General features: G+C 42.2%; 1 protein-coding gene across 3 annotated transcripts; it reads right to left on the bottom strand.

The window, feature by feature from the left end:
* Positions 1-790: 790 nt before the first annotated feature.
* LOC115136707 (uncharacterized) lies at positions 791-26,303 on the bottom strand. 3 transcript variants are annotated; one of them, XM_029672403.2, is made up of 20 exons: positions 25,821-26,300; positions 25,553-25,599; positions 19,695-19,945; positions 14,986-15,140; positions 12,975-13,092; positions 11,628-11,694; positions 11,360-11,462; positions 9,932-10,861; positions 6,692-9,700; positions 5,675-5,788; positions 5,489-5,539; positions 5,163-5,257; positions 4,944-5,060; positions 4,421-4,590; positions 2,932-3,034; positions 2,650-2,811; positions 2,192-2,270; positions 1,886-1,994; positions 1,442-1,647; positions 791-1,301 (listed from the first exon to the last, which is right to left on the bottom strand). In XM_029672403.2, the coding sequence occupies exons 3-20, from the start codon at positions 19,793-19,795 to the stop codon at positions 1,153-1,155; spliced, it is 5,838 nt and encodes a 1,945-aa protein (XP_029528263.2). In that variant the 5' UTR covers positions 19,796-19,945; positions 25,553-25,599; positions 25,821-26,300; the 3' UTR covers positions 791-1,152. The 3 variants fall into 3 exon arrangements, with proteins under 3 accessions (XP_029528263.2, XP_029528262.2, XP_064880500.1); XM_029672402.2 differs by lacking the exon at positions 25,553-25,599; XM_065024428.1 differs by lacking the exons at positions 4,944-5,060; positions 25,553-25,599 and having other exon boundaries at positions 25,821-26,303.
* Between the last annotated feature and the right edge of the window lie 500 nt (positions 26,304-26,803).

The following is a 26,803-nucleotide window of genomic DNA, read 5'->3' as shown; positions in this document are numbered from 1 at the left end:
TCATGGGATGCATCCCAAATGGCACCCTATTCTGTTTTTAGTGCACTACTTTTGACCTGGGCCCTGATAATGCACTATATAGGGAATAGGATGCCATTTGGTACGCTGTTGATCTTTCTCTCCACTGCCCTGGCTCAGGTGCACCTGTTCCTTGTACACTCTGGGAGCCAGACATGAGGCTGAGGTCCTTTGAGACGGTGAAGACGGACCGTCAGCTGCACTGCAGTGACACGCTGGCCCAGCTCTGTACCTCCCTCTGCTTCTCCAGTGTCATGGAGTTCATGAGCAACCAGTCGTCTCACTGACCACTTCTGTCATCACCGGGGAATGAGATCATAATTAACATACATTTTATATATATATAATAAAAAAGCTATATTTTTTGTTTCATTACCTATATATATATATATATATATATATATATATATATATATAGCTTTTTTATGTCTACCAAAAAGATCCCATTCCAGAAGGTTACCAACAGTCACAGGTTCCCAAACCCACCACTTCCTGACCATGTATGGTAAAATAATAGTTCCTGCTGTTGGTGTGTCTGTCCACCAGGTGGGGCTGGTTATCCAGAGTGCTCAGTGCTTTCTGCCCAAAGTGATCTGGCACACCAAGTACAAAGTCACATGTGAGGGCCATTATACAGGCAGTGATGTTTGAAGAGATGGGTACAGAGTAGACTGTTCATCAACATCACACACAGACCACAGATCTACTAAAACTCTTCACTTCTTCTGGACACTTCTTCTGGACACCAATAAACTGACACCAATAAACTGAATACTCATCATTGCACATTCTTTAATTGTGGTTAATGTTAGGATGAACATTCATGTCATGGAAAATTGTCATATCAAATATAAATAATGGATTGAGTAAACTTGTTGTGATTGTTGTGATTAATTAAACAGAAAATAAGTGTGTTTTGACTGATAATAATCATATTTGGGTTGTATGATTATCATTAATATAACATTTGATCAACTTGTTCAGCAGATTTTTACAAAAGCTTCTTCATTCCTATATATTTCAATATAAAATGTCTGATTATTCTAGATTACACATCACATGCACAGTATATAACATAAAACGCAACAACGTTATTTGAACTGTGGCAGGTTGAAGACTTTCTCTCAGTCGTTCTCATTTCAGCACAGTCTTTGCTGTGGTTAGCATTCTTAGTGGCAGTACATCCTCCACCCATTCATTTGGAGAGGTCATCATTCGTTCCCATAGAGCTACCTCGTCAGCATTCGAGTCCATCCAATTCACCAACGCCCCATAACTTCTGCCTGTAGGGAGAGATGGAGAGAACCTAGGCTTAGCCAATGAAGTCAATTGAATAAAATGAATGTACAGAACCTGTGTTTCTGTGGAGAAATCTAGAATATAATATAAAATCATATAATAGAATAGAATAGTGCATTAGTACCTGTGCCAGGCCCCAGTCTTATACCCCCTAGGAGGTTACTGGCCAGCTTGTCACGGTCCCACACAGTCAGCTCCACGCAGGCCTCCTTCAGGTCCTCCTGTCTGAAGCCATCGTACACCATGGTGTGGTTAAACACCGGCTCCACCGTCCTCCTCAGCACCCGAGTTTTCTGTCGACTCTTTCTGCTCGTGTCCGGGAGCACAAAGCTACAGAGGAGTCAGGCAGTCTCACAAGTCAGGCAATTGTTTCAGAAATATTACATATACCTACAACTATCACCAGCAAAGTAAATGTGAAAGGCTGGAAATTGAGGCTAAGGGGATATGTCTTATGATAGGCCTCCACATTTTCTGTTCTCCCCAGATGCTGTAGTTGTCCTTGATCATATTGAGCAATTCATACATTTCAAATGTTGATATTATTTATGGCATGTGTTGTACGTACCACTTGACATATGGGTTGATGGTGACCCCTCTGATGAGGGGAAGGTTCTTGCAGTCTTTCATCCAAATATGAACCTCACCTTTGTTAGAGGGGGGATCCTTTCCTGGGCCTAGTGGTTATAATCAAGCGTGATTCAGTGAACTTGTGTACACTGTATCTTTCTGTTGCACAAAATTGATATTTGACTGTATGGTAACTAGTTACCGAAAGCGACACATTTCCTTCATAAAATATACCTTTTCTATTTAATAAATTGCTTATAGACACTGGTGATGGTTAAGACATGTGAGGCGTGCAGACTCTTACTGTGGGAGACTTGAGGCAGGAAGCGTATGGCCAGTTTCATCTCCCCTCTGTAATCTGAAGGCTGCAGACTGGAGGTGGGCTGAGGAGACCAGGCCGCCAGCACAGAGAGTAACAGTGAGAACACTCTAATTTACTAAATAGCACCACCACCTTACTGGACACACTCCAAACTATACTCACACCTCCACAACCCACTGTGTATAGCATGTCATGTCACACAATTCTATTTTATTTTATTTAACCTTTATTTAATTAGGCAAGTCAGTTAAGAACAAATTATTATTTACAATGACGGCCAACAATGCTAACATGCACAGCATGTCATGTCACACAATGCTAACAGGCACAGCCATTTAAATAAATAGCAAAAGCATAGAGATGGATTTCAGTCTTGGATGAATGTTTTGGCACAGTACTGAGACCATTACACAGACAAAGCAGGTGTGACGTTGTCTCACCCTGGATTTCAGAGCTAAGTAGTTCATCTGGGTGTGGTCAAAGTCCCATTTGGACAGGTCCACATCCACCTCACCCAGAAAACTGTTCCTGCTAAAGGTGTCGTGGTGCCAGACAGAGAGAATGAGGGTCTGAGTTCGGAGGTGCTCCATACGAAGCCGATACTGATAAAGGAACAGGAAATACTTTTTGTTAAAAGCACTTTATGTCAGACCTGATGTACATGTAATGATACATTTCTCTATTCAACTTAAATTATATATAGTTTTTAGAAACTCTCGTACTCTGAGGAGCTCGTTGAAAATGGGGTTGAGAGTCTTCTTCTTCACAGACGTTTTCCTCTTCCCTATATTGGCTTTGTCAGGTACCAGGTAACTTTTAACATACCTACAACAAGAAACACAAGACTCATACACACAAAGCCCCATGTATTTCAGCAGTGTCCAATCAATCATGGAGGAATAAATAAGAAAGCAAGGCTATATAAACTCAGCAAAAAAATAAACGCCCTCTCACTGTCAACTGAGTTTTTTTTCAGCAAACTTAACATGTGTAAATATTTGTATGAGCATAACAAGATTCAACAACTGAGACATAAACTGAACAAGTTCCACAGACATGTGACTAACAGAAATTCAATAATGTGTCCCTGAACAAAGGGGGGTCAAAATAAAAAGTAACAGTCAGTATTTGGTGTGGCCACCAGCTGTATTAAGTACTGCAGTGCATCTCCTCCTAATGGACTGCACCAGATCTGCCAGTTCTTGCTATGAGATGTTACCCCACTCTTCCACCAAGGCACCTGCAAGTACCCAGACACTAGGGAATGGCCCTAGTCCTCACCCTCCAATCCAACAGGTCCCAGACGTGCTCAATGGGATTGAGATCCGGGCTCTTCGCTGGCAATGGCAGAACACATTCCTGTCTTGCAGGAAATCACCACAGAATCAGCAGTATGGCTGGTGGCACTGTTATGCTGGAGGGTAATGTCAGGATGAGCCTGCAGGAAGGGTACCACATGAGGGAGGAGGATCTCTTCCCCGTAATGCACAGCATTGAGATTGCCTGCAATGACAACAAGCTCAGTCCGATGATGCTGTGACCCTCCACCTCCAAATCGATACCGCTCCAGAGTACAGGCCTCTGTGTAACGCTCATTCCTTCGACGATAAACGCAAATCTGACCATCACCCTCGGTGAGACAAAACCGTGACTCGTCAGTGAAGAGCACTTTTCTGCCAGTCCTGTCTGGTCCAGCGACGGTGGGTTTGTGCCCATAGGCAACGTTGTTGCCGGTGATGTCTTGTTTCACGTGGTCTGCCACTGCGAGGATGATCAGCTGTCCGTCTTGTCTCCCTGTGTCTTAGGCGTCTCACAATCCGGACATTGCAATTTATTGCCCTGGACACATTTGCAGTCCTCATGCCTCCTTGCAGCATGCCTAAGGCACGTTCACTCAGATGGGCAGGGACACTGGGCATCTTTCTTTTGGTATTTTTCAGAGTCAGTTGAAAGGCCTCTTTAGTGTCCTAAGTTTTCATAACTGTGACCATAATTGCCTACCGTCTGTAAGCTGTTAATGTCTTAACGACCGTTCCACAGGTGCATGTTCATTAATTGTTTATGGTTCATTGAACAAGCATAGGAAACAGTGTATAAACCCTTTACAATGAAGATCTGTGAAATTATTTAGATTTTTACGAATTATCTTTGAAAGACAGGGTCCTGAAAACAGGGGAAGGGGCCTCGTATAATAGTTGGCAATGTACTCACGGGTCAGAGCGGCCCCTCTTAGGGTCGACGGCGGCCAGGTCTCGGCATTGAGCCACGAAGATGTGGAACTCCCTGAGCTTCTGAACGTAGTTGATGGAGAACTGGATGTTCCCCTGCACCTCCACACCTCCATAGTCCCCACTGTACATGGTCATCACACTGCCACTCAGCTAACACACACACACACACACACACACACACACACACACACACACACACACACACACACACACACACACACACACACACACACACACACACACACACACACAGTTAAAACCTTCTAAACAGTTTACATAAAACCTTAGCCTTTCAGGCAGTTCTCATTAATATCATGATGTGAAAAACTATCAAATGTGTGGTTAATGGGACAATTAAGAGATTTAATAAGACTGTTAATATTGTATAATCATGATAGTTGCCAATAGAAAATGCCAGCTAAGTTTGGTTAGGCAGAACATGTGCGTGCTTTGAATGTGAACAGTGGTTGCGTGTTAGCAGAGCATGCGTGAAGTGAACATACAGAGGACACAGATGCCATGCCAGAGGAGCTGCTGAGGTTAGTCATAGATCTGCCCGTCTTCTGCCTGCCTCCATGGTAACTGTCTTCAGAGGCGGAGTCAGTTTCTCTGCAATCACTCTAGAATACAGACAGCATCGCTAGAATGCCCCGTGCACATACAGACATACAGTGTTCTTTGACCTAAAGAGCTCGCATGGAATAAAGATGTTGTGGCTTTACCTCGTTCTGCAGGAACGAGGGAACAGACTTGCTCATCTTCTTCAAATGTTCAGGGTCAGAGTAGAGGGATGAGGAGGGAGAGGGGATGGTGGATGCTGAGGGAGGACAGAACAGAGAGAAGGATGAGAGGCTAAAGGTTCCATAATACTCTCATAACCTTATTACAGATCACTTACTGTAGCTATTGAATTACCCAGCAATGCTAGCATTCTACAACACAGAATAAAAAGCCTGTATTCTATATTATATTTGGTATAAACTGTCTAACCCAATATCGACCCAAAGGCTAGTTCCATTTCCAAGAAAAGTACAAAACAATTATTAACCATCACTGCTTCGCCTGAGGACATCAAGGGGAGCCAGTCTTCTTTCTTGTCCTGTTGGGAATTATGTAAAACATAGACAACATTACGTTTTCATCCCAACATGCATTAATTCTGGTATCTGGGCCAACCTGACAGCACCACTATAATGCTGGTATAGTGGTTGAGGAGACAAGGGACATTTCTCACGTGGTGGCATGGATGCTGTGATATCCTCAAGACTTTTGGCCAGATTTTGTGAGCGGGCCTGAGCTCTTTTCAATGCCTTCTGTATAGGGTCTTGATCCTCATCATTATTTTCACCTAAAACATCAGACATTAGAGAAATAGTTGCTCATACTGTACATGTCTTCAACAAAGACCACACATAGACATGTTAAAAAAACATTACATGTGGCCTCTTTACACTGATCATTTACAAGGAGTATATAAAACATTAAGAGCACCTTCCTAATATTGAGTTGCAACCCCTCCTGCCCCCTCCCCCCTTTTACCATCCGAACAGCCTCAATTTGTTGGGGCATGGACTCTACAAAAGTACCATTCACCCACCGAATGCCACACAAACACAATTCATGTCAAAATTGTCTCAAGGCTTAAACATCCTTCTTTATCCTGCCTCGTCACCTTCATCTACACGGATTGAAGTGGATTTAACAAGTGACATCAATAAGGGATCATAGATTTCAACTGGATTCACCTAGTTAGTCTATGTCATGGAAAGACCAAGTGTTCATAATGTTTTGTACACTCAGTGTATGTAGTCTGTTGTTTACAGATAGCCAAAGTGTCTCTAGAGTTAAGTTGGAAGAGAGAAATATGTTTGTTTTTTTACTGGCTATATTATATCATTACTCATAAAAGTAAACTCCGGAATGTATCCTGGAGAGGAATGCCTAACTCAAACAAAACAAAACTTGGCTACTTAGTTGCTGGCTCTATCAGAGCACTATGTGATGTCAATAAAGTTACAAAAGAGTATCGTCCAACCCACAAATGAAACACAGGCAGCTGATTCCCTGCACACACTCTATTTACAATGAAACAGATAGGACACTGCATCCTGGATGCTGCCTGATCAGAAGATTACTTCACAGGGAACCCAGATAAACAAATAACTATTATATGTTTTCATGATATATCACAGGTCACATAACACTTGTACTAAAACAACAGGGCGCTACCGTATTGATCATCAAAACTCACGGTTTGAACTGGTCCTGGAGTTGGACCAAGTTTCAGACGCGCTACTCGATGCTATTTCAGATGCACTTAATGATGACTCCCGTCCAGTGTCAGTGCTGCCCTGGTTTGACCAGAGGGCCAGGGGCCGCTGGGTTATCTTGCTGCTCCTCCTACTGTAGCGTTCCTCTGAGTCCACTAGGGTGCTGGATCTGACAAGCCCACCACTCAGGTCAAGTTCAGCCGCAGGCGGGCCTGCTGCCGGGGCCAGAGCAGTGTGGACGCTGGTCTCTGAAAACTCCAGGTAATAGGGGTAGTCTTTAGGAACAAAGACCAGAGTGCGAGGAGTCAGAGATTCAGACTCGTCCAATGATTTTGAGGACCTCCTTGGACCAGGAGGAGCGTGCTTACCCTGTGTTCTCTTGGGCTGGACATGACTAATATCCAGTGTCTTTTCAGGGTACAACATAGAAGTTTGGGCCTGTTCCTCATTCATGTCTAATGTGTACATACTGGTGGCGCGCTGAAGTGAACTTGCACGTCCACTTCCACTTGAGTTTCCAAAACTGTCTTTTCTAGCTTTGTGAGACCGAGATTCCTTTCCTGAGGTGCTTTGGGGCTTCGGGGCCTTTTTATCTTTGGTGAAGTCCCGTTCTGAGCCCCTTGTGACCTGGGGGACACCAGGGGCTCTTTGCTGCGCTGACTCTATGGTGATTTGAGGTGGGAAGTTGGGTTTAGTGTCAATCATAGCTCCTGATCCCACCTCAACTGATCTAGACTTTGACTGGTGCTCTTTAGTGTCAATCATAGCTCCTGAACCCAGTTCAATCGATTTAGACCTTGACTGGTGCTCTCTGTCTTTGTTCCCCCTGACTAAAGATGGTAGGGAAGATGGAGAAGATGGTGAAGAAGGTGAAGATGTTTTCTTGAGCTGGTTCTCATCCAAAGGTAGTGTAGCACTGACCTTTTGTGGCTGGCTGGGGGCAGATTTGCTGTAGAAATCAGGGTCAACACATTGCTTTAACTCCAGTATTGAGTTCTGGGCATCCATTGGCTCCTTATTTTTGGGGCTTTTGAGTTCGTCAGAAGAGATCGGCCCTCTGTTATTCGAAGTGGCCTCACCCCAGAAGTTGCAGAGATTCTTAAACTGTGAGCGGTTTGCACCGAGGCTTGGGGACGACTTCTCCAGTCTCTGATCCATCGTGAAGACTGTGAAATTCTGTATTTTTCTGTCAGAGGAAAGGTTGGAATCCCCTTCATGGTCGCCGTCAGATTCGTTGCAGATTGACCTCAGGTCAAACTCAGACTTGGTGTACCTTTTATTCAGCTTTTCTATGGCTGATGATGGAATTTGAGTCACGCTGGCGTCGCCTGCTTCTTTTGATTTACCCGTGTAAAATATAGGCCTGTTTTTCTCCTGCTCCCAAAAGGACTTGACCTGCTTTATACGGTATGCTTTGCTGTCCTGTTGAGGGGGAACCTGTTTCAGGGTGTGTGGGCTATTTCCTTTATCTTTAATGGTGTGGTCTTGTTTTTTAGTGGACACACTTGACTGTACATTGACATTGCTTTGCTGAGTTTTGGGGGAAAACTGTTCACTTTCTTTTCCAACCTTGTGTCTAAACTTCTCAGAGTCTAGGCTGTTTGTAGGCTGGGAGAGTAGTTCAGGCAGTGGGCTGGGACTGGGCTTGGACCTGGCCCTGGATGGCATTTCAGGTTGGGGTTTTGGTATGGCAGGTGAGAGCTTCACAGGCTGAGGGTTGACTGTGGGCTGGATGAGCAATTCAGGCTGAGGACTGAGTGTTGATGGGGAGAATCTCTTATGTTCTGGGCTGAGTCTGGACTGGGACAGCGTGTCAGGCTGTGGATGGAGTCTACTTAGGTAGAGTATTTCTGCCTGTGAGCTTCTTCTGTCTACTGTCATTGGGGATCTTCTGAGATCTTCTTCTGTTAAAGTCAAATTGTCCTCCTCACTTTGAGCCCCATGAGTGTAGCTATCATCCCAGGATGGCAGTGTACATATCTCTATAGAGGGAGCAATAACAACACTGTTTTGGGGTCTGTATACCTCCTGTTTGTAAGGGCTAACACTCGGCTGAACACTTCTCATATCTCGACTAGCAGTGCTTTGTTGAGTATCTAGGTTTAACTGTTCATCTCCTTTTTCATCCCTGAGATTCTTCCTCAAAGACCCCTCCACACCGTTTGACTCTGGGACAGAAACAGTTCTATGAGACTTCTCTGCTAGTGCTCTCTCTTTCTCTTTCTCCATTGGTTTCTGTCTTTTATCAATGATTGATCTACTGATGAGTATCTTGGGCCCAGTGTTGCCCTTCTCCCAGAAGGACTTCAGGTGGGTGATTTTGGGTGGTTGGTTCTCATCTTGGACCTCTTTCTGTTTGACTTCTTGTGTTGCGACCTGTGGTCCAACAGCCTTGGCTGGAGGGCCACTGACCTTCTTCACATTCTCTTGCCTATCTATCACATCCTCTTCTCTATCTAACATCACTTGCTTGAACTCCTTCCAATATGCTGCTCTCAGCCCCTCAGACTTGAGCTGGTATGATCTTAATGTATTCAAAGGTGACTGGTCCGTAGGTTGATCCATAGAGGATTCCGACTGAGATCCATCCTTTACCTCTGGTGTTAAACACACTGACACTCCTCCTCCAATACTTTGCATATCCAGGCTGGGGTCAACATGTAGGAGCTTTCTCTTCACCTCAGGAGCTTTCCTCTCCGTCTGCTGAGACCTGCTCTCAAAGGTAGGCCGGTCATCTGTATCTGTTTTCACAGAGTTAATCACGTCTTCCTCCATGTCTGGTTGGTCGCTCTCAGTCTTCAGCCAGTCGTAGCTGTCTGTGCTGCGGCTGAACCACTCTAAGACTTTAGAAATGGAGTCGCCCTGCTCCGCTGTGGGCTGGGGACTACGAGGGGCTGATTTAGAGGCAGGTTTGGGGTTTACTGTTTTTTTATGAACATGCTTATCAGGCTTATCCCCAGAGTTATGGAGATCATGATGTTTCCATTGATCTGAAGGGGAAAAAAGTTCATAAAAGTGTTATAATGCATGAAAAAATAAGCTGAAGAACTAAAGATTAGACATTTCAACAGTGGTCTAAAAATACCCTCCATTGATTGATCACGTTCATGTATAACAATACCCTTGGGCCAAGAACATTAATGAATTTGAATTCATTTTCACACTGGTTTTAAATTGTAGTGTGGGCTCCATGAATTTTCACTTTCTGTCTTTGGACTTACCCACAGTGGTTGGAGGCAGACTAGGGTCCTCCTGTCTGATTGCGGTGTCCACATTGCGGGTTCTTATCACCTCCTTGTCCTGCATCTCAATGAGTTGAAAGGCTGCATGCTGTGAAGGCTGGTGGTGAGTAGGGGCTGTTAGTTCTGAGCCCGGAGAGAGTGGTATGGACAGAGGTTTTGAAAATGGACCATCAGACCTCTCTCTGCCCTGAGGAGGACCCTCACTGACAAACTCTCTCTGGATGAGACCATCGCTACCTTCACTCTTCTGATGACCTGTGTAGGATGTATCTGTGTGTCTGTCATTATCAGAGTGTGTGGCTGGTCTAAGGTTCAACAGTCGGAGAGGCTTTGGCTCACTCAAGGGCCTCAATGGAACTTTGGAACTCTCAGTTTCCCTAAGATGAGAGGGGGTTCTCACTAGGTGTCTGACAAGTGAGTTATCTGAGGGCTCTGCTCTCCTCTCTCTTTCATGGGCCTCTTTCGCTCTCTCAAAATCAGTATTGGCGGAGACTAGGGTTAAAGGCTTCAGTGGCTTGTGGGAGTGGTGACTCAAAGTGTTCAGTTGTTGACTGGAGGGAGATACTGGAGTTGCATTGTTCTGTAACTCAGAGATGGGAGTTGGATACATTTTCTGTGACTGAACGTCCAAAGCCCCCTGGCTAGACTGGTTTGAGCCACAGCTGGAGCCATGTTGGAGACTTCCCTGAGAGGCAGGGGTGATGACCTTTGACCCAGCTGGATGACCCTGCAGCCCAGGAATGGAGACATCACTGCCCGTGAGAGAGCTCTGCGAGTGCCGGGAGAGGATGGTTATTTTCTTGGGCACGGGCCTGAATCCTAGAGAGGACCCCTCGGAGGTGGCAGAGCCTGCTGAGTTGTGACTGGTGGAGTCTGCTGTCATGAGAATGATCAGGGGAGATAAGGGCTCTGTGTGTGTGAGAACACAATGGTGGAACATGAGGAGATGTGATACTGTGATAAATTATTTCCATGTCACAGGCCTGGTTAGCATCAGTATCACCTTACTCCAGATGTATGATCTTAATTTTACCTATATTGCCACATCAAAAATAATCCAGCAGCAACAGGATTTGAACATTTAGTCCATAATGTTGCTTGGTCATGATTATGCTATTAGCTAGCCAAAAGTAGGCTAAATGAAAACTGCAATACTGTTAATATAGCCATGTGTTTTTTGTGAATTTATGCAAAATTACGAAGCTCATCTGCAGTGCAGGAACATTCTCAGCAAAAAAATAATGATCAAATTAAGATCCTACATCTGTAAAGCACTATTGTGAACCAGCCAAAAATTGTTCTCACAATATCCTGAAAGATGATGTTATTCAATTTGACTCAACCTCCTATTCTTCAATGTACCATAATGCTTGATTGTGTAAAAAGGTATATGCACTGCACTCGAACCTGCTTCAGATGCTTTCTCAGTCTCTTGATTTCCATTGGACTGTTTTTCTGTCTTCTCTACCTCTAGAATAAGGGATGCTCGATTGAAAGGATTGTGCCTTGGCTGGAATGAGAAGAGAAGAAAATATATATTTCACAATACTCTAAAAGTCATACTGTGATATGATGATTGGAAAAACAGAAAAAAATCAGAACAGCATGAAAATACTTTGTTTGTTTATTCTGTTCATGCTTCACATATATTCTCTGCAAATGAAATCTCACCTACCCTTCCCGGGGACTGCACAACTGAATTCAGCCTCTCTTTCTCTGCATCTGATACATTGAGGCTTTTGCTGCAAAGGAGACAGAATGATCACTATCAGAATAGAATAGGAATTTGGGTTTATACTATAGATGAGTAGCCCTCAGAGCACCAGGATAAAAAAAAATTCAAACGTTTTTAATTAACTTTTATTTAAATAGGCAAGTCAGTTAAGAACAAATTCTTATTTACAATGACGGCCTACCCCAGCCAAACCCTCTCCTAACCCGGACAGCGCTGGGCCAATTGTGCGCCGCCCTATGGGACTCCCGATTACGGCCGGTTGTGATACAGCCCGGTATCAAACCAGGGTCTGTAGTGACGGCTCTAGCACTGTGCCACTCGGGAGCCCAGATACACTCTACTGGATGTCAAATCAGATGGACATTGGAGACCACTGTTACACTGTGGCCTTGTAAGGAAAGGGCTTAGTATCTGCACTTCCTCATACAATTCCTGAGCACCTCTGTGACCGGCTGTTCAGTGAACAAGCCTCCTGCATAACTGATGCCTGCTCACATGTGATTCATTGTGACATCAAAGGGAGGCAGGGCTGTGGAAGAGTCGACTCACCTAGAGATCTGGCTGCTGCCCGCTGGGAGTCAGGGAGGTCAACACAGCCCATATGACCTCATGCACAGCATGCCAAACACACCAAGCTTCACTACAAGACTTATAGAAAGCTTCACTTTGTATTTACTTTAGGAAGTGATGTAAGTTATAATACAAGTGACTGGGCAGAGAATAATACTGGCACGTTTACCTGTACATTAACAGCCACACATAAAATTACAGGCCTCTCTAGTTGAATTACTTGCTTCTCAAAAGAATAACTTTTTGTAGCATTCCCATACTGACTGACTCCTAGCCTCGTGAGACCACATCCTGTAAATATAATAGAGCAGATAGATTACATGTAAGCGTGAGCACCACCTATGTTGACTCAAATTGAGATTGAGTCACACCTAAGACACACACACGTGCATCCCTGCACACACACACACACACACACACACACACACACACACACACACACACACACACACACACACACACACACACACGCGCGCCTTGCGCGCGCGCGCACACGCACACACACACACACACACACCACACACACACACACACCACAGGACTCACTCTGTGCAGGCAAGCGCTATGATTGATCACTCATGCTGAACTGCTATACTGACCTATCCTCAAGGCATGGTTATGAGACTGGGTAGAGTAATGGGGTACAGCAGAGAGAGGGATGGGTTAGGAAGGAGGATGGAGGGGTGGGAGGAGGAGTGCAGTGGAGCAGTGGATCACCTGTTCTTCTGGGGCTGTGTTGGCTGTGTTGGTAACTCCAGGAGCCTGGCAGGTTTTGGAGGGGGGGTGATGTCTGAGACTTTACCGCTGACTGCTCTGGGTCCGGAAAGAAACCCATCTGCAGGGCAGACAGACATACAGACAGACAGACAGACAGACAGACAGACAGACAGACAGACAGACAGACAGACAGACAGACAGACAGACAGACAGACAGACAGACAGACAGACAGACAGACAGACAGACAGACAGACAGACAGACAGACAGACAGACAGACAGACAGACAGGGAATACAGTAAGTGCTTACAGTATACTCTCTATAAACTCAATAACCCATGTCTGCTGATGATCTGAACATACTGTACAAACCCGATAGCATAAACTTGACATATTAATACAACGTTTAGCACTTTTTAATGTATTTTTATTTCACCTTTATTTAACCAGGTAGGCTAGTTGAGAACAAGTTCTCATTTGCAACTGCCACCTGGCCAAGATAAAGCGAAGCAATCCGACACATACAACAACACAGAGTTACACATGGAATAAACAAAACATACAGTCAATAATACAGTAGAACAAAAGAAAACAAAAAGTCTATATACAGTGAGTGCAAATGAGGTAAGTTAAGGAAATAAATAGGCTATGGTGGCGAAGTAATTACAATATAGTAATTAAACACTGGAATGGTAGATCGGAAGAAGATGAATGTGCAGGTAGAGATACTGTGGTGCAAAGGAGCAAAATAAATAAATAAATACCAGTATGGGGATGAGGTAGGTAGATAGATGGGCTGTTTACAGATAAGTACAGGTGCAGTGATCTGTAAACTGCTCTGACAGCTGGTGCTTAAAGCTAGTGAGGGAGATGTGAGTCTCCAGCTTCAGAGATTTTTGCAATTCGTTCCAGTCATGGGCAGCAGAGAACTGGAAGGAAAGACGACCAAAGGAGGAATTGGCTTTGGGGGTGACAAGTGAGATATACCTGCTGGAGCGCGTGCTACGAGTGGGTGCTGCTATGGTGACCAGTGAGCTGAGATAAGGCGGGGCTTTACCTAGCAGAGACTTGTAGATGACCTGGGGCCAGTGGGTCTGGCGACGAGTGTGAAGCGAGGGCCAACCAACGAGAGCGTACAGGTTGCAATGGTGGGTAGTGTATGGGGCTTTGGTGACAAAACGGATGGCACTGTGATAGACTGCATCCAGTTTGTTGAGTGTTGGAGGCTATTTTATAGATGACATCACCGAAGTCGAGGATCGGTAGGATGGTCAGTTTTACGAGGGTATGTTTGGTAGCATGAGTGAAGGATGCTTTGTTGCGATATAGGATGCTGATTCTAGATTTAATTTTGGATTGGAGATGCTTAATGTGACTCTGGAAGGAGAGTTTACAGTCTAACCAGATATTTGTAGTTGTCCACCTATTCTATGTCAAAGCCGTCCAGAGTAGTGATGCTATACCCGGGTGTGAACCAGGGACCGTCTGCACACATCAACAACAGTCACCCACGAAGCATCGTTACCCATCGCTCCACAAAAGCCGCGGCCCTTGCAGTGCAAGGGGAAACACTACTTCAAGGTCTCAGAGCAAGTGACGTCACCGATTGAAACGCTATTTAGCGTGCACCACCGCTAACTAGCTAGCTATTTCACATCCGTTACATACACACTGTACATAGATCTTTCTATTTTTATTTTATTGTGCGTTATTGACTGTACGCTTGTTTATGTGTAACTCTGTGTTATTGTTTTTATTGTACGGCTTTGCTTTATCTTGGCCAGGTCGCAGTTGTAAATGAGAACTTATCAACTGGCCTACCTGGCTAAAATAAAAATAAAAATAAAAAACATTTAAAATATATATATATATTTAAAATATATATTTTACTCTGATGTATGGCTTTTTCATTATACTGCAGTATGTGTGAACTGCACACATACTTATCTTGCGTGAGAATGACTTACTGTATGCAGCGCTCAATTAGTGTTTGAACAGTGTTTTTGACCCACCTAAAGAACCTGCTTTCCTTCGCTTCATGGAGGCCAGGATTACTTCGGAGCCATGGATCTTTTCCCGGTGTCTCAGAGACTTGGCCTCGTAAAACCACTCCCCTGTCAGGTACTTGAGCCTGCTGTCCACTGGGGCACTGGTTTTCTGCAGCTGCCTGATGGGAAAAACACACCCAGGTACATCACAGTATACAGGGTACGGTACAGTTACCCATTAAACACATTACATAAGCACAAGAGGTGGAACACAGTTCAGTCAAGGATGTGATTCTGAATAATTACCTTTAGGTAATGCCATTGATTTATTCTGGTTGAGAGACACACTATAGGCTAAACGTTGACGGGAAAGGTACATTTACCACCACATGAGTTAACAATCTAACCCAATGGAACACAATGCAGCGCTTGTGCTAAATAGTTCACATTCTTTTTGAGGAGAAAACACTTATTTAATTCAATCAATATTAAATGAGGAAAAGCTCAACAATGATTTCTGTTTGAATTAGTTGTTGGTGAGTAAGCAAGATGTTTATTCTGGGGGATTATTTAAGATACTTTTTGAAGAGGTAGGGTTTCAGATGTTTATTCTGGGAGATTATTTAAGATACTCTTTGAAGAGGTAGGGTTTCAGATGTTTATTCTGGGAGATTATTTAAGATACTCTTTGAAGAGGTAGGGTTTCAGATGTTTTCGGAACATGGGCAGGGACTCTGCTGTCCTAGCTTCAGGAGGAAGCTGGTCCCACCATTGGGGTGCCAGGACAGAGAAGAGTTTGACTGGGATGAGTGAGAGCTGCCATCCTGTAGGGGTGGACCATTCTGGATAAGTTGCAGGGGTTTGATGGCACAAGCGGGGAGCCCAGTCAACCTCGAGTTACAGTAGTCCAGACGGGAAATTACAAGTGCCAGGATTAGGACCTGCGCCACTTCCTGTGGGAGGTAAGGTCGTACTCTACGGATGTTGTAGAGCATGAACCTTCTACCAACTCGACTCCTCTGATGTCAAAAACTACAACCGGTATCTCTTCTTTGGGGTGGCAGGTAGCCTAGTGGTTAGAGCGTTTGGGCCAGTAACCGAAAGGTTGCTAGCTTGAATCCCCGAGCTGACAAATTACAAATTTGTCGTTCTGCCCCTGAACAAGGCAGTTAACCCACTGCTCCTAGGTCGTCATTGTAAATAAGAATTTGTTCTTAACTGACTTGCCTAGTTAAATGAAATAAAAAAACCTGCAGGAGTGAGTCACTGCTTTGATGTTTGCAGAGAACAACAGGGTGTTGTCCAGGGTCACACCAAGGTTCTTTGCACTCTGGGAGGGGGACACCGTGGAGCTGTCAACTGTGATAGAGAGGTCTTTGAGCGGGAGGAGGAAGAGCTCGAGGTGGTGGGCTGACATCCAAGCTGAGATATCTGCCAGGCTCGCAGAGATGCATGTAGCCACCTGGGTGTCAGAATGGGGCTATCCTCATTCTGTGTCATCCGCATAGTAAAGATAGGAGAGACCTTGTGAGGATATGATGGAGCCGAGTGACTTGGTGTAGATAGAGAAGAGGGCCTAGAACTGAGCCCTGGGGGAAACTAGTAGTGAGAGATACGTGGTGTAGACAGAGAAGAGGACCTAGAACTGAGCCCTGGGGGAAACTAGTAGTGAGAGATACGTGGTGTAGACAGAGAAGAGGACCTAGAACTGAGCCCTGGGGGAAACTAGTAATGAGAGATACGTGGTGTAGACAGAGAAGAGGACCTAGAACTGAGCCCTGGGGGAAACTAGTAGTGAGAGATACGTGGTGTCGACAGAGAAGAGGACCTAGAACTGAGCCCTGGGGGAAACTAGTAGTGAGAGATACGTGGTGTCGACAGAGATCCTCTCCACGTCACCTGGTAGTAGTGGCTTCCAGGTAGGATGAAATACAAAAGTGTGCAGAGCCTGAGATGCCCATCCTTGAGAGGAGGATCTGATTGTTTATGTTGTCGAAGGCAGCGGATAGATCTAGGGGGATGAGAACAGAGGAGAGAGAGTCAGATTTCGCAGAGCGGGCAGCCTACGTGACACAGAGAAGACTAGTCTGGTTGAGTGACCCGTCTTGAAGCCTGAGTAAAGAAGATCGTTCTGAGAGAGATAGCGAGAGAGTTGGTCAGAGACAGCACGGTCAAGTGTTTTGGAAAGAAAAGAAAGAAGTGATACCAGTTGTAGTTTTTGAATCAGAGTCGTCGAGTGTTGGTTTCTTGAGGAGGGGGAACGACTTGGGACATTTTGACGTCAGAGTGGATGCAGCCAGTGGTCAAGGGTGAGTTGATGAGGGAAGTGAGAAGTTCTCCAGAGATGGGGTCGAGGAGGCAGGTGGCAGGGCAGCCGGACCTCAAAACTCGCAGGATTTCATCTTGAGAGAGAGGGGAGAAAGAGGTCAGGGCGGAGGGTAGTTCTGTGGGAGTGAGACCAGTGGACTCAATAGGCTGAATGAATGAGGAGCTGATGTCGTCAACCTTCTTTTCAAAGTGATTGGCAAAGTAGTCCACAGAAAGGGAGGAGGGAGTGTGTGGCGGATTAAGAAGGGAGGGGAGGGTGGAAAAGAGAAGGTAAACAACCCTGGTCATGTGAAAGAGGAGTGCTTCTACACCTGCATTGCTTGCTGTTTGGGGTTTTAGGCTGGGTTTCTGTACAGCACTTTGAGATATCAGCTGATGTACGAATGGCTATATAAATTAATTTGATTTGAAATTTGATTTGGGTAGCACATTAATACATACGATTGGCGTTAATCCTTTTACACTAAGGCCATGGCTGAACACATACAAGTCAACCATACAGACTCAGTCTCCAGTCTTCTACTGTTAGAAATAGACGTGTCTAGCCAACTCCATTACAGAATCAAAATGAATAGGCCTTTGTTTCTCAACTTTTTTCTCACTGTGGAACTGCTTTGACAAGAAGGCTTAAGACAAGCTAATTTAAGACCCAGTTGTCCTTAGTTGGCACGTCTGAATGTGTAATGACATGACAAGAAATTCTAAGACTGTCTGAGTATACATCAACACAACGTTGTTTATGTAGTGGATGTGCCTCAGGATTCCATGGTTAAACGCAGTGAGGTGTATCTCTGTGTTCTACCTCTGTGGGTATCTATTTCAGACCATTGAGCCTGCATTTTTCTCTCCCACGTGGTTCTGTAAAGTTTAATCGGAGGGTTAATCTAATTGCTTATCTCACATTGAGGCCTCTCTGTGGTGGAGGCTGTGTCCGTATCTGGCTGAGTTGTTATTATATTACAGACAGACGAACATCACTTCACCAGCCTTTTTACCTCTCCCACACAGGTGGAGGGAGGTTGACAGAGAAACCACTCTCATCATAGAATGAAAGGGAACGAATAGGCACTAAAAAAATACAACAATATTGAATACATGACATTATCTAAAACAATATAGCATATTTACATGCAATACACAAAGCATGTATTTGATGACATACAGTGCCTTGCGAAAGTATTTGGCCCCCTTGAACTTTGCGACCTTTTGCCACATTTCAGGCTTCAAACATAAAGATATAAAACTGTATTTTTTTGTGAAGAATCAACAACAAGTGGGACACAATCATGAAGTGGAACGACATTTATCTCTCTCCAGAAGTTCAGTGAGGATCTCTGAATGATCCAATGTTGACCTAAATGACTAATGATGATAAATACAATCCACCTGTGTGTAATCAAGTCTCCGTATAAATGCACCTGCACTGTGATAGTCTCAGAGGTCCGTTAAAAGCGCAGAGAGCATCATGAAGAACAAGGAACACACTAGGCAGGTCCGAGATACTGTTGTGAAGAAGTTTAAAGCCGGATTTGGATACAAAAAGATTTCCCAAGCTTTAAACATCCCAAGGAGCACTGTGCAAGCGATAATATTGAAATGGAAGGAGTATCAGACCACTGCAAATCTACCAAGACCTGGCCGTCCCTCTAAACTTTCAGCTCATACAAGGAGAAGACTGATCAGAGATGCAGCCAAGAGGCCCATGATCACTCTGGATGAACTGCAGAGATCTACAGCTGAGGTGGGAGACTCTGTCCATAGGACAACAATCAGTCGTATATTGCACAAATCTGGCCTTTATGGAAGAGTGGCAAGAAGAAAGCCATTTCTTAAAGATATCCATAAAAAGTGTCGTTTAAAGTTTGCCACAAAACTCCTGGGAGACACACCAAACATGTGGAAGAAGGTGCTCTGGTCAGATGAAACCAAAATTGAACTTTTTGGCAACAATGCAAAATGTTATGTTTGGCGTAAAAGCAACACAGCTCATCACCCTGAACACGCCATCCCCACTGTCAAACATGGTGGTGGCAGCATCATGGTTTGGGCCTGCTTTTCTTCAGCAGGGACAGGGAAGATGGTTCAAATTGATGGGAAGATGGATGGAGCCAAATACAGGACCATTCTGGAAGAAAACCTGATGGAGTCTGCAAAAGACCTGAGACTGGGACAGAGATTTGTCTTCCAACAAGACAATGATCCAAAACATAAAGCAAAATCTACAATGGAATGGTTCAAAAATAAACATATCCAGGTGTTAGAATGGCCAAGTCAAAGTCCAGACCTGAATCCAATCGAGAATCTGTGGAAAGAACTGAAAACTGCTGTTCACAAATGCTCTAGGAAATACACTAATGACACAGTCGTGGTTCAGAGCTGTGAGAATAGGGCTATCACAAACTCACTTGATCCTCTCCTCCTCTGCTTTCTTCAGCTCTTCATCTCTCTTCAGCACAGTCATGATCATCGACTGTTCCTCCTCCGTCAGATGGCTCAGGTCTATCATGGTGACTCAGGTTCTCTCTCGCCAGGGCTGGTGTGGAAAGGGCTTGGAGTTGGGCCCTGAGGCCTGTTGAGGCAGTCAGTGATGGGATGTGATGGGCAGCGTCTGTCTCTAAGCTCGGAGCTCCAGAGGCATCGCTCAGGTAGCTGGCACCTGCAGAGTTGATAAGAATATTCAAGGTGTGAGCTCCTGGAGGCTTTGTTTTCATCTTCCCATAATTCACATATTGCTCATCATAGTAAAACAGTGCCTCTAAGCAACAACAGACACATGACCAAAGGCTTGAGTATGTGATCATAACATGGCCTTGCTCTTGGGGAAAACATTTCAAAGCAGGTGCTTTTGAACTGATGCTACATTACAGTATAGTATATTTTGTCCTTAGGTAAGGTTGATAAAACTGTTCATGTCAAGGTTAGGCTCTATATGGAGAACGTTGACTGTAAATGAACAGTGAACAGTGAATCATGCTGGATCAAACACTAATTCAGTAAATCATGCTGGATCAAACACTAATTCGGTAAATCATGCTGGATCAAACACTAATTCGGTAAATCATGCTGGATCAAACATTAATTCAGTAAATCATGCTGGAACAAACACTAATTCAGTAAATCGTGCTGGATCAAACACTAATTCAGTAAATCATGCTGGATCAAACACTAATTCAGTAAATCATGCTGGATCAAACACTAATTCAGTAAATCATGCTGGATCAAACATTAATTCGGTAAATCATGCTGGATCAAACACTAATTCAGTAAATCATGCTGGATCAAACATTAATTCGGTAAATCATGCTGGAACAAACACAAATTCAGTAAATCGTGCTGGATCAAACAATAATTCAGTAAATCATGCTGGATCAAACACTAATTCAGTAAATCATGCTGGATCAAACATTAATTCAGTAAATCATGTTAGATCAAACACTAATTCAGTAAATCATGCTGGATCAAACATTAATTCGGTAAATCATGCTGGAACAAACACAAATTCAGTAAATCATGCTGGATCAAACACTAATTCAGTAAATCATGCTGGATCAAACACTAATTCGGTAAATCATGCTGGATCAAACACTAATTCAGTAAATCATGCTGGATCAAACATTAATTCAGTAAATCATGTTAGATCAAACAGTAATTCAGTAAATCATGCTGGATCAAACACTAATTCAATAAATCATGCTGGAACATTACATTACATTTAAGTCATTTAGCAGACGCTCTTATCCAGAGCGACTTACAAATTGGAACAAACACTAATTCAGTAAGTCATTCTGGATCAAACACTAATTCGGTAAATCATGCTGGATCAAACACTAATTCAGTAAATCATGATGGATTAAACATTAATTCAGTAAATCATGTTAGAGCAAACACTAATTCAGTAAATCATGCTGGATCAAACACTAATTCAGTAAATCATGCTGGATCAAACACTAATTCGGTAAATCATGCTGGATCAAACATTAATTCAATAAATCATGCTGGAACAAACACTAATTCAGTAAATCGTGCTGGATCAAACACTAATTCAGTAAATCATGCTGGAACAAACACTAATTCAGTAAATCATGCTGGATCAAACACTAATTCGGTAAATCATGCTGGATCAAACACTAATTCAGTAAATTATGCTGGATCAAACATTAATTCGGTAAATCATGTTAGATCAAACAGTAATTCAGTAAATCATGCTGGATGAAACACTAATTCAGTAAATCATGCTGGATCAAACACTAATTCGGTAAATCATGCTGGATCAAACAATAATTCAATAAATCATGCTGGAACAAACACTAATTCAGTAAATCATGCTGGAACAAACACTAATTCAGTAAGTCATGCTGGATCAAACACTAATTCAGTAAATCATGCTGGAACAAACACTAATTCAGTAAGTCATGCTGGATCAAACACTAATTCGATAAATCATGCTGGATCAAACACTAATTCAGTAAATTATGCTGGATCAAACATTAATTCCGTAAATCATGTTAGATCAAACAGTAATTCAGTAAATCATGCTGGATCAAACACTAATTCAGTAAATCATGCTGGATCAAACATTAATTCGGTAAATCATGCTGGAACAAACACAAATTCAGTAAATCGTGCTGGATCAAACAATAATTCAGTAAATCATGCTGGATCAAACACTAATTCAGTAAATCATGCTGGATCAAACATTAATTCAGTAAATCATGTTAGATCAAACACTAATTCAGTAAATCATGCTGGATCAAACATTAATTCGGTAAATCATGCTGGAACAAACACAAATTCAGTAAATCATGCTGGATCAAACAGTAATTCAGTAAATCATGCTGGATCAAACACTAATTCAATAAATCATGCTGGAACATTACATTACATTTAAGTCATTTAGCAGACGCTCTTATCCAGAGCGACTTACAAATTGGAACAAACACTAATTCAGTAAGTCATTCTGGATCAAACACTAATTCGGTAAATCATGCTGGATCAAACACTAATTCAGTAAATCATGATGGATCAAACATTAATTCAGTAAATCATGTTAGAGCAAACAGTAATTCAGTAAATCATGCTGGATCAAACACTAATTCAGTAAATCATGCTGGATCAAACACTAATTCGGTAAATCATGCTGGATCAAACATTAATTCAATAAATCATGCTGGAACAAACACTAATTCAGTAAATCGTGCTGGATCAAACACTAATTCAGTAAATCATGCTTGAACAAACACTAATTCAGTAAGTCATGCTGGATCTAACACTAATTCGGTAAATCATGCTGGATCAAACACTAATTCAGTAAATTATGCTGGATCAAACACTAATTCAGTAAATCATGCTGGATCAAACATTAATTCAGTAAATCATGTTAGATCAAACAGTAATTCAGTAAATCATGCTGGAACAAACACTAATTCAGTAAGTCATGCTGGATCAAACACTAATTCAGTAAATCATGCTGGAACAAACACTAATTCAGTAAGTCATGCTGGATCAAACACTAATTCGGTAAATCATGCTGGATCAAACACTAATTCAGTAAATTATGCTGGATCAAACATTAATTCAGTAAATCATGTTAGATCAAACAGTAATTCAGTAAATCATGCTGGATCAAACACTAATTCAGTAAATCATGCTGGATCAAACACTAATTCTGTAAATCATGCTGGATCAAACACTAATTCAGTAAATCATGCTGGATCAAACACTAATTCAGTAAATTATGCTGGATCAAACACTAATTCAGTAAATCATGCTGGATCAAACATTAATTCAGTAAATCATGTTAGATCAAACAGTAATTCAGTAAATCATGCTGGAACAAACACTAATTCAGTAAGTCATTCTGGATCAAACACTAATTCGGTAAATCATGCTGGATCAAACACTAATTCAGTAAATCATGATGGATCAAACATTAATTCAGTAAATCATGTTAGAGCAAACAGTAATTCAGTAAATCATGCTGGATCAAACACTAATTCAGTAAATCATGCTGGATCAAACACTAATTCGGTAAATCATGCTGGATCAAACACTAATTCAGTAAATCATGCTGGAACAAACACTAATTCAGTAAGTCATGCTGGATCAAACACTAATTCGGTAAATCATGCTGGATCAAACACTAATTCAGTAAATTATGCTGGATCAAACATTAATTCAGTAAATCATGTTAGATCAAACAGTAATTCAGTAAATCATGCTGGAACAAACACTAATTCAGTAAGTCATGCTGGATCAAACACTAATTCGGTAAATCATGCTGGATCAAACACTAATTCAGTAAATTATGCTGGATCAAACATTAATTCAGTAAATCATGTTAGATCAAACACTAATTCAGTAAATCATGCTGGATCAAACACTAATTCAGTAAATCATGCTGGATCAAACACTAATTCGGTAAATCATGCTGGATCAAACACTAATTCAGTAAATCATGCTGGATCAAACACTAATTCAGTAAATCGTGCTGGATCAAACACTAATTCAGTAAATCATGCTGGATCAAACACTAATTCGGTAAATCATGCTGGATCAAACACTAGTTCAGTAAATCATTTTTTTAAATTGAACTTTTATTTAATTAGGCAAGTCAGTTAATAAGAACAAATTCTTATTTACAATGACAGCCTACACTTGCCAAAACTGGACGAAGCTGGGCCAATTGTGCACCACCCTACGGGACTCCCAATCACGGCCGGTTGTGATACAGCCTGGATTCGAACCAGGGTGTCTGTAGTGACACCTCTAGCACTGAGATGCAGTGCATTAGAGCGCTGTGCCACTTGGGAGCAGAAAATCATGTTGGATCAAACATTCTAATTCAGTAAATCATGCTAGATAAAACCTAACTAATTTAAGTTGATGTGATTTGTCTCTGAGGTCACATGGACTAAGTGTACTCTGCATTATTTCATCTCAACTACAAAATACTCTGATGATGCAGTCAGTGGGTGGAGAGTTTAATTACTGTGCTTTAGATGTTTCTGAACACCGGGGTGATCAACGCCTTGTTAAATAAATTGCGTACAGTGAGTGAAATAAGGTAGTAATCATGATTTACAGTCATTGAGAAACAAAAGTCTATGTTGAATTGACAGTCAGCTGAAATTAGCATTAATATAATTTGCCATACCTATGCTGGGTGTAATGAAGCCCCAAATAGATTAGGATATATTCCTTTGTAAACCATCTGACGAATAGGCTGTGTTCACACAGGCAGCCCAATTCTGATATTTTGTTCCATTAAGTGGTCTTCTGACCAAACACATCAGATCTTTTTCAGAGCTGATCTGATTAGTCAAAAGTCAAATTATTGAAAACATTATCAGAATTGGGCTGCCTGTGTAAACGCAGCCACAGAATTCCATGTTGAAAACCCTAATTCAAACGTTTCTTTTTTCCTTCTCAATTAAATTCTGCTGATTTACCTTAGTTTAGATGGGTTGCCTACTTTACTTAAATCAATCAATAAAAATCTCTATAAGATTAGGGTCAACTCTGATATAAATTATGAATCATTTGTCCTCCATTATCAACAGTTAACATATTGTAGTGTCCACTGCCTTAATACAAACCCAGCAACCTTGTGAAGCATTCTGAGTGAAAATGACTTATAAATATTGGGCAAACAGCTAAAAAGCTTACAGCTAAACATTTGTCAGATAAAAAGATACATGAATATGGAAGCCTCATATGTGTGCTACCTGGGTTCTGTCCTGTCTCATGGATTTCGACATTGATGTTAGCTATTCACATTATAGTTGAATGTAAAACATTTCATAATTTCATATTGTGGGTGTGAACTGTCAGTAAATCAAAGAGATAGGCTTTAAAAAAAAGGTTTTATAGTACCCTACAATAGTAGCAGAGAACAGTCGATAACCTATAAAATGGAAATGTTTTGTGCAATGTTATGTTTTTGCCTGCTTAATCCGTCTCATAACTATGTTAGTGTAATTGGATAATTAAATTGCATAGACTCATGTCTTCTTCTCAGAAAGAGAAGCCCTAAAGCTGCAGTATCGTAGTCCTCTTTAAAATAAGTTTACATTTGTTGTATGTAGGAAAACAATAAGATCAGCCTCGGAAAGAAAAATAACATTTTATTTATATATTTTAATTGGCACCGGCACATGATGCTGGCTTGAAAAACACCATCCTAAAAAGTAGCCCACATAAAGAACAAGAATTAATACACAGGTCTCTGAAGTCTAAATTCCTTGTATGATAATTTCTGACTAACCTTAGGATATGAGGCAGCTCGTAATCATTTTCGTTCACAAGTGTTGCCTTCAGGACAGTGGGGATAGACAGCGATTAAAATGTCTGTGTTATGTCAATAACTTCAGTTTTATTGTTTCCCAAATGTCATTGTGGGTAAGGCTTCACAGCACCTTCATGTTCTTCCTCATCAGACGTTAAAATCTGAACAATAGATTGATATCTTACTTTGTAACTTTTTGAAGAGACAAATACAGGCCAAACAAAAAAATGTAAATAAAAAGTTTTACCTTGTTTTGGAAACTACCTCTGTCTGTAGAGAAATTCGGACATCCACTGGAGGTAGGTGGTCAGACTCAGGGAGGTGTGTGCTTCCCTCAAACGGGTTAAGTGCCCATAATGACTAGTGGTCACTGTTCAATGCCAGCAGTCAATGTTGACAGCAGCCTATACTGTAGAAATGTTAACAAGTGTATAAAGAGCAAACACCATTGAAAATAAAGTTGTCCAATAAAAATAGTGTTGTTGTATTTTCATACGGGAATCTTAAACATATGCTAATGTAATCGTATTACACTGCGCCAATGGAAATATGTACAATTGTGTAAAAGGAACACGAACAAGGTGCTAATTTATTATCCGTGTCATGTGGCATATTCCCTGGCAGTATTGAAATGCTTAACCTTAAGATCCAACCCACAAAGTAAAGATGATTGTTGAGATTATGGCAGTGAGTCTGTTTGTCAAGGAGGAGTGTAAGCCTGAGGCTTGATGGAGCACAGGTGTTTCAACACGCTGACCTGGACAAATGCAAATGTGAATATGGATAAGTACAACACTGTAAATAGACTCCAAGTGATTGCATACATTCTGTTGGAGTAAATTACCTTTCATCCAAATGCAGTATACAGGTATACAGTAAACTAGAATAACCACAATAGGTCTGTTTTATAGAAATTGGACACTGGGTGGCAGTCTTGTTCAGATAAAGTATACAAGGAAAGCGGCAAATAATTTTAGTGGAGGCTGAGGACATAAAATATTAAAATACAGAATGCAAAAAGTCATCCAGAAGCTAAGAGAATCCACATATACTACATGACCAAAAGAATGTGGACACATGCTTGTCAACCATCTCATTCCAAAATCATGGGCCTTAATATGGAGTTGGTCCCCCTTTGCTGCTATAACAGCCTTCACTCTCCTGGGAAGGCTTTCCCCTAGATGTTGGAACGTTGTTGTGGGGACTTGCTTCCATTCAGCCACAAGGGCA

This window comes from Oncorhynchus nerka, linkage group LG11, assembly GCF_034236695.1.
Source record: "Oncorhynchus nerka isolate Pitt River linkage group LG11, Oner_Uvic_2.0, whole genome shotgun sequence".
NCBI lineage: Eukaryota > Metazoa > Chordata > Actinopteri > Salmoniformes > Salmonidae > Oncorhynchus > Oncorhynchus nerka.
This window is presented reverse-complemented; position numbering and strand designations above follow the sequence as displayed.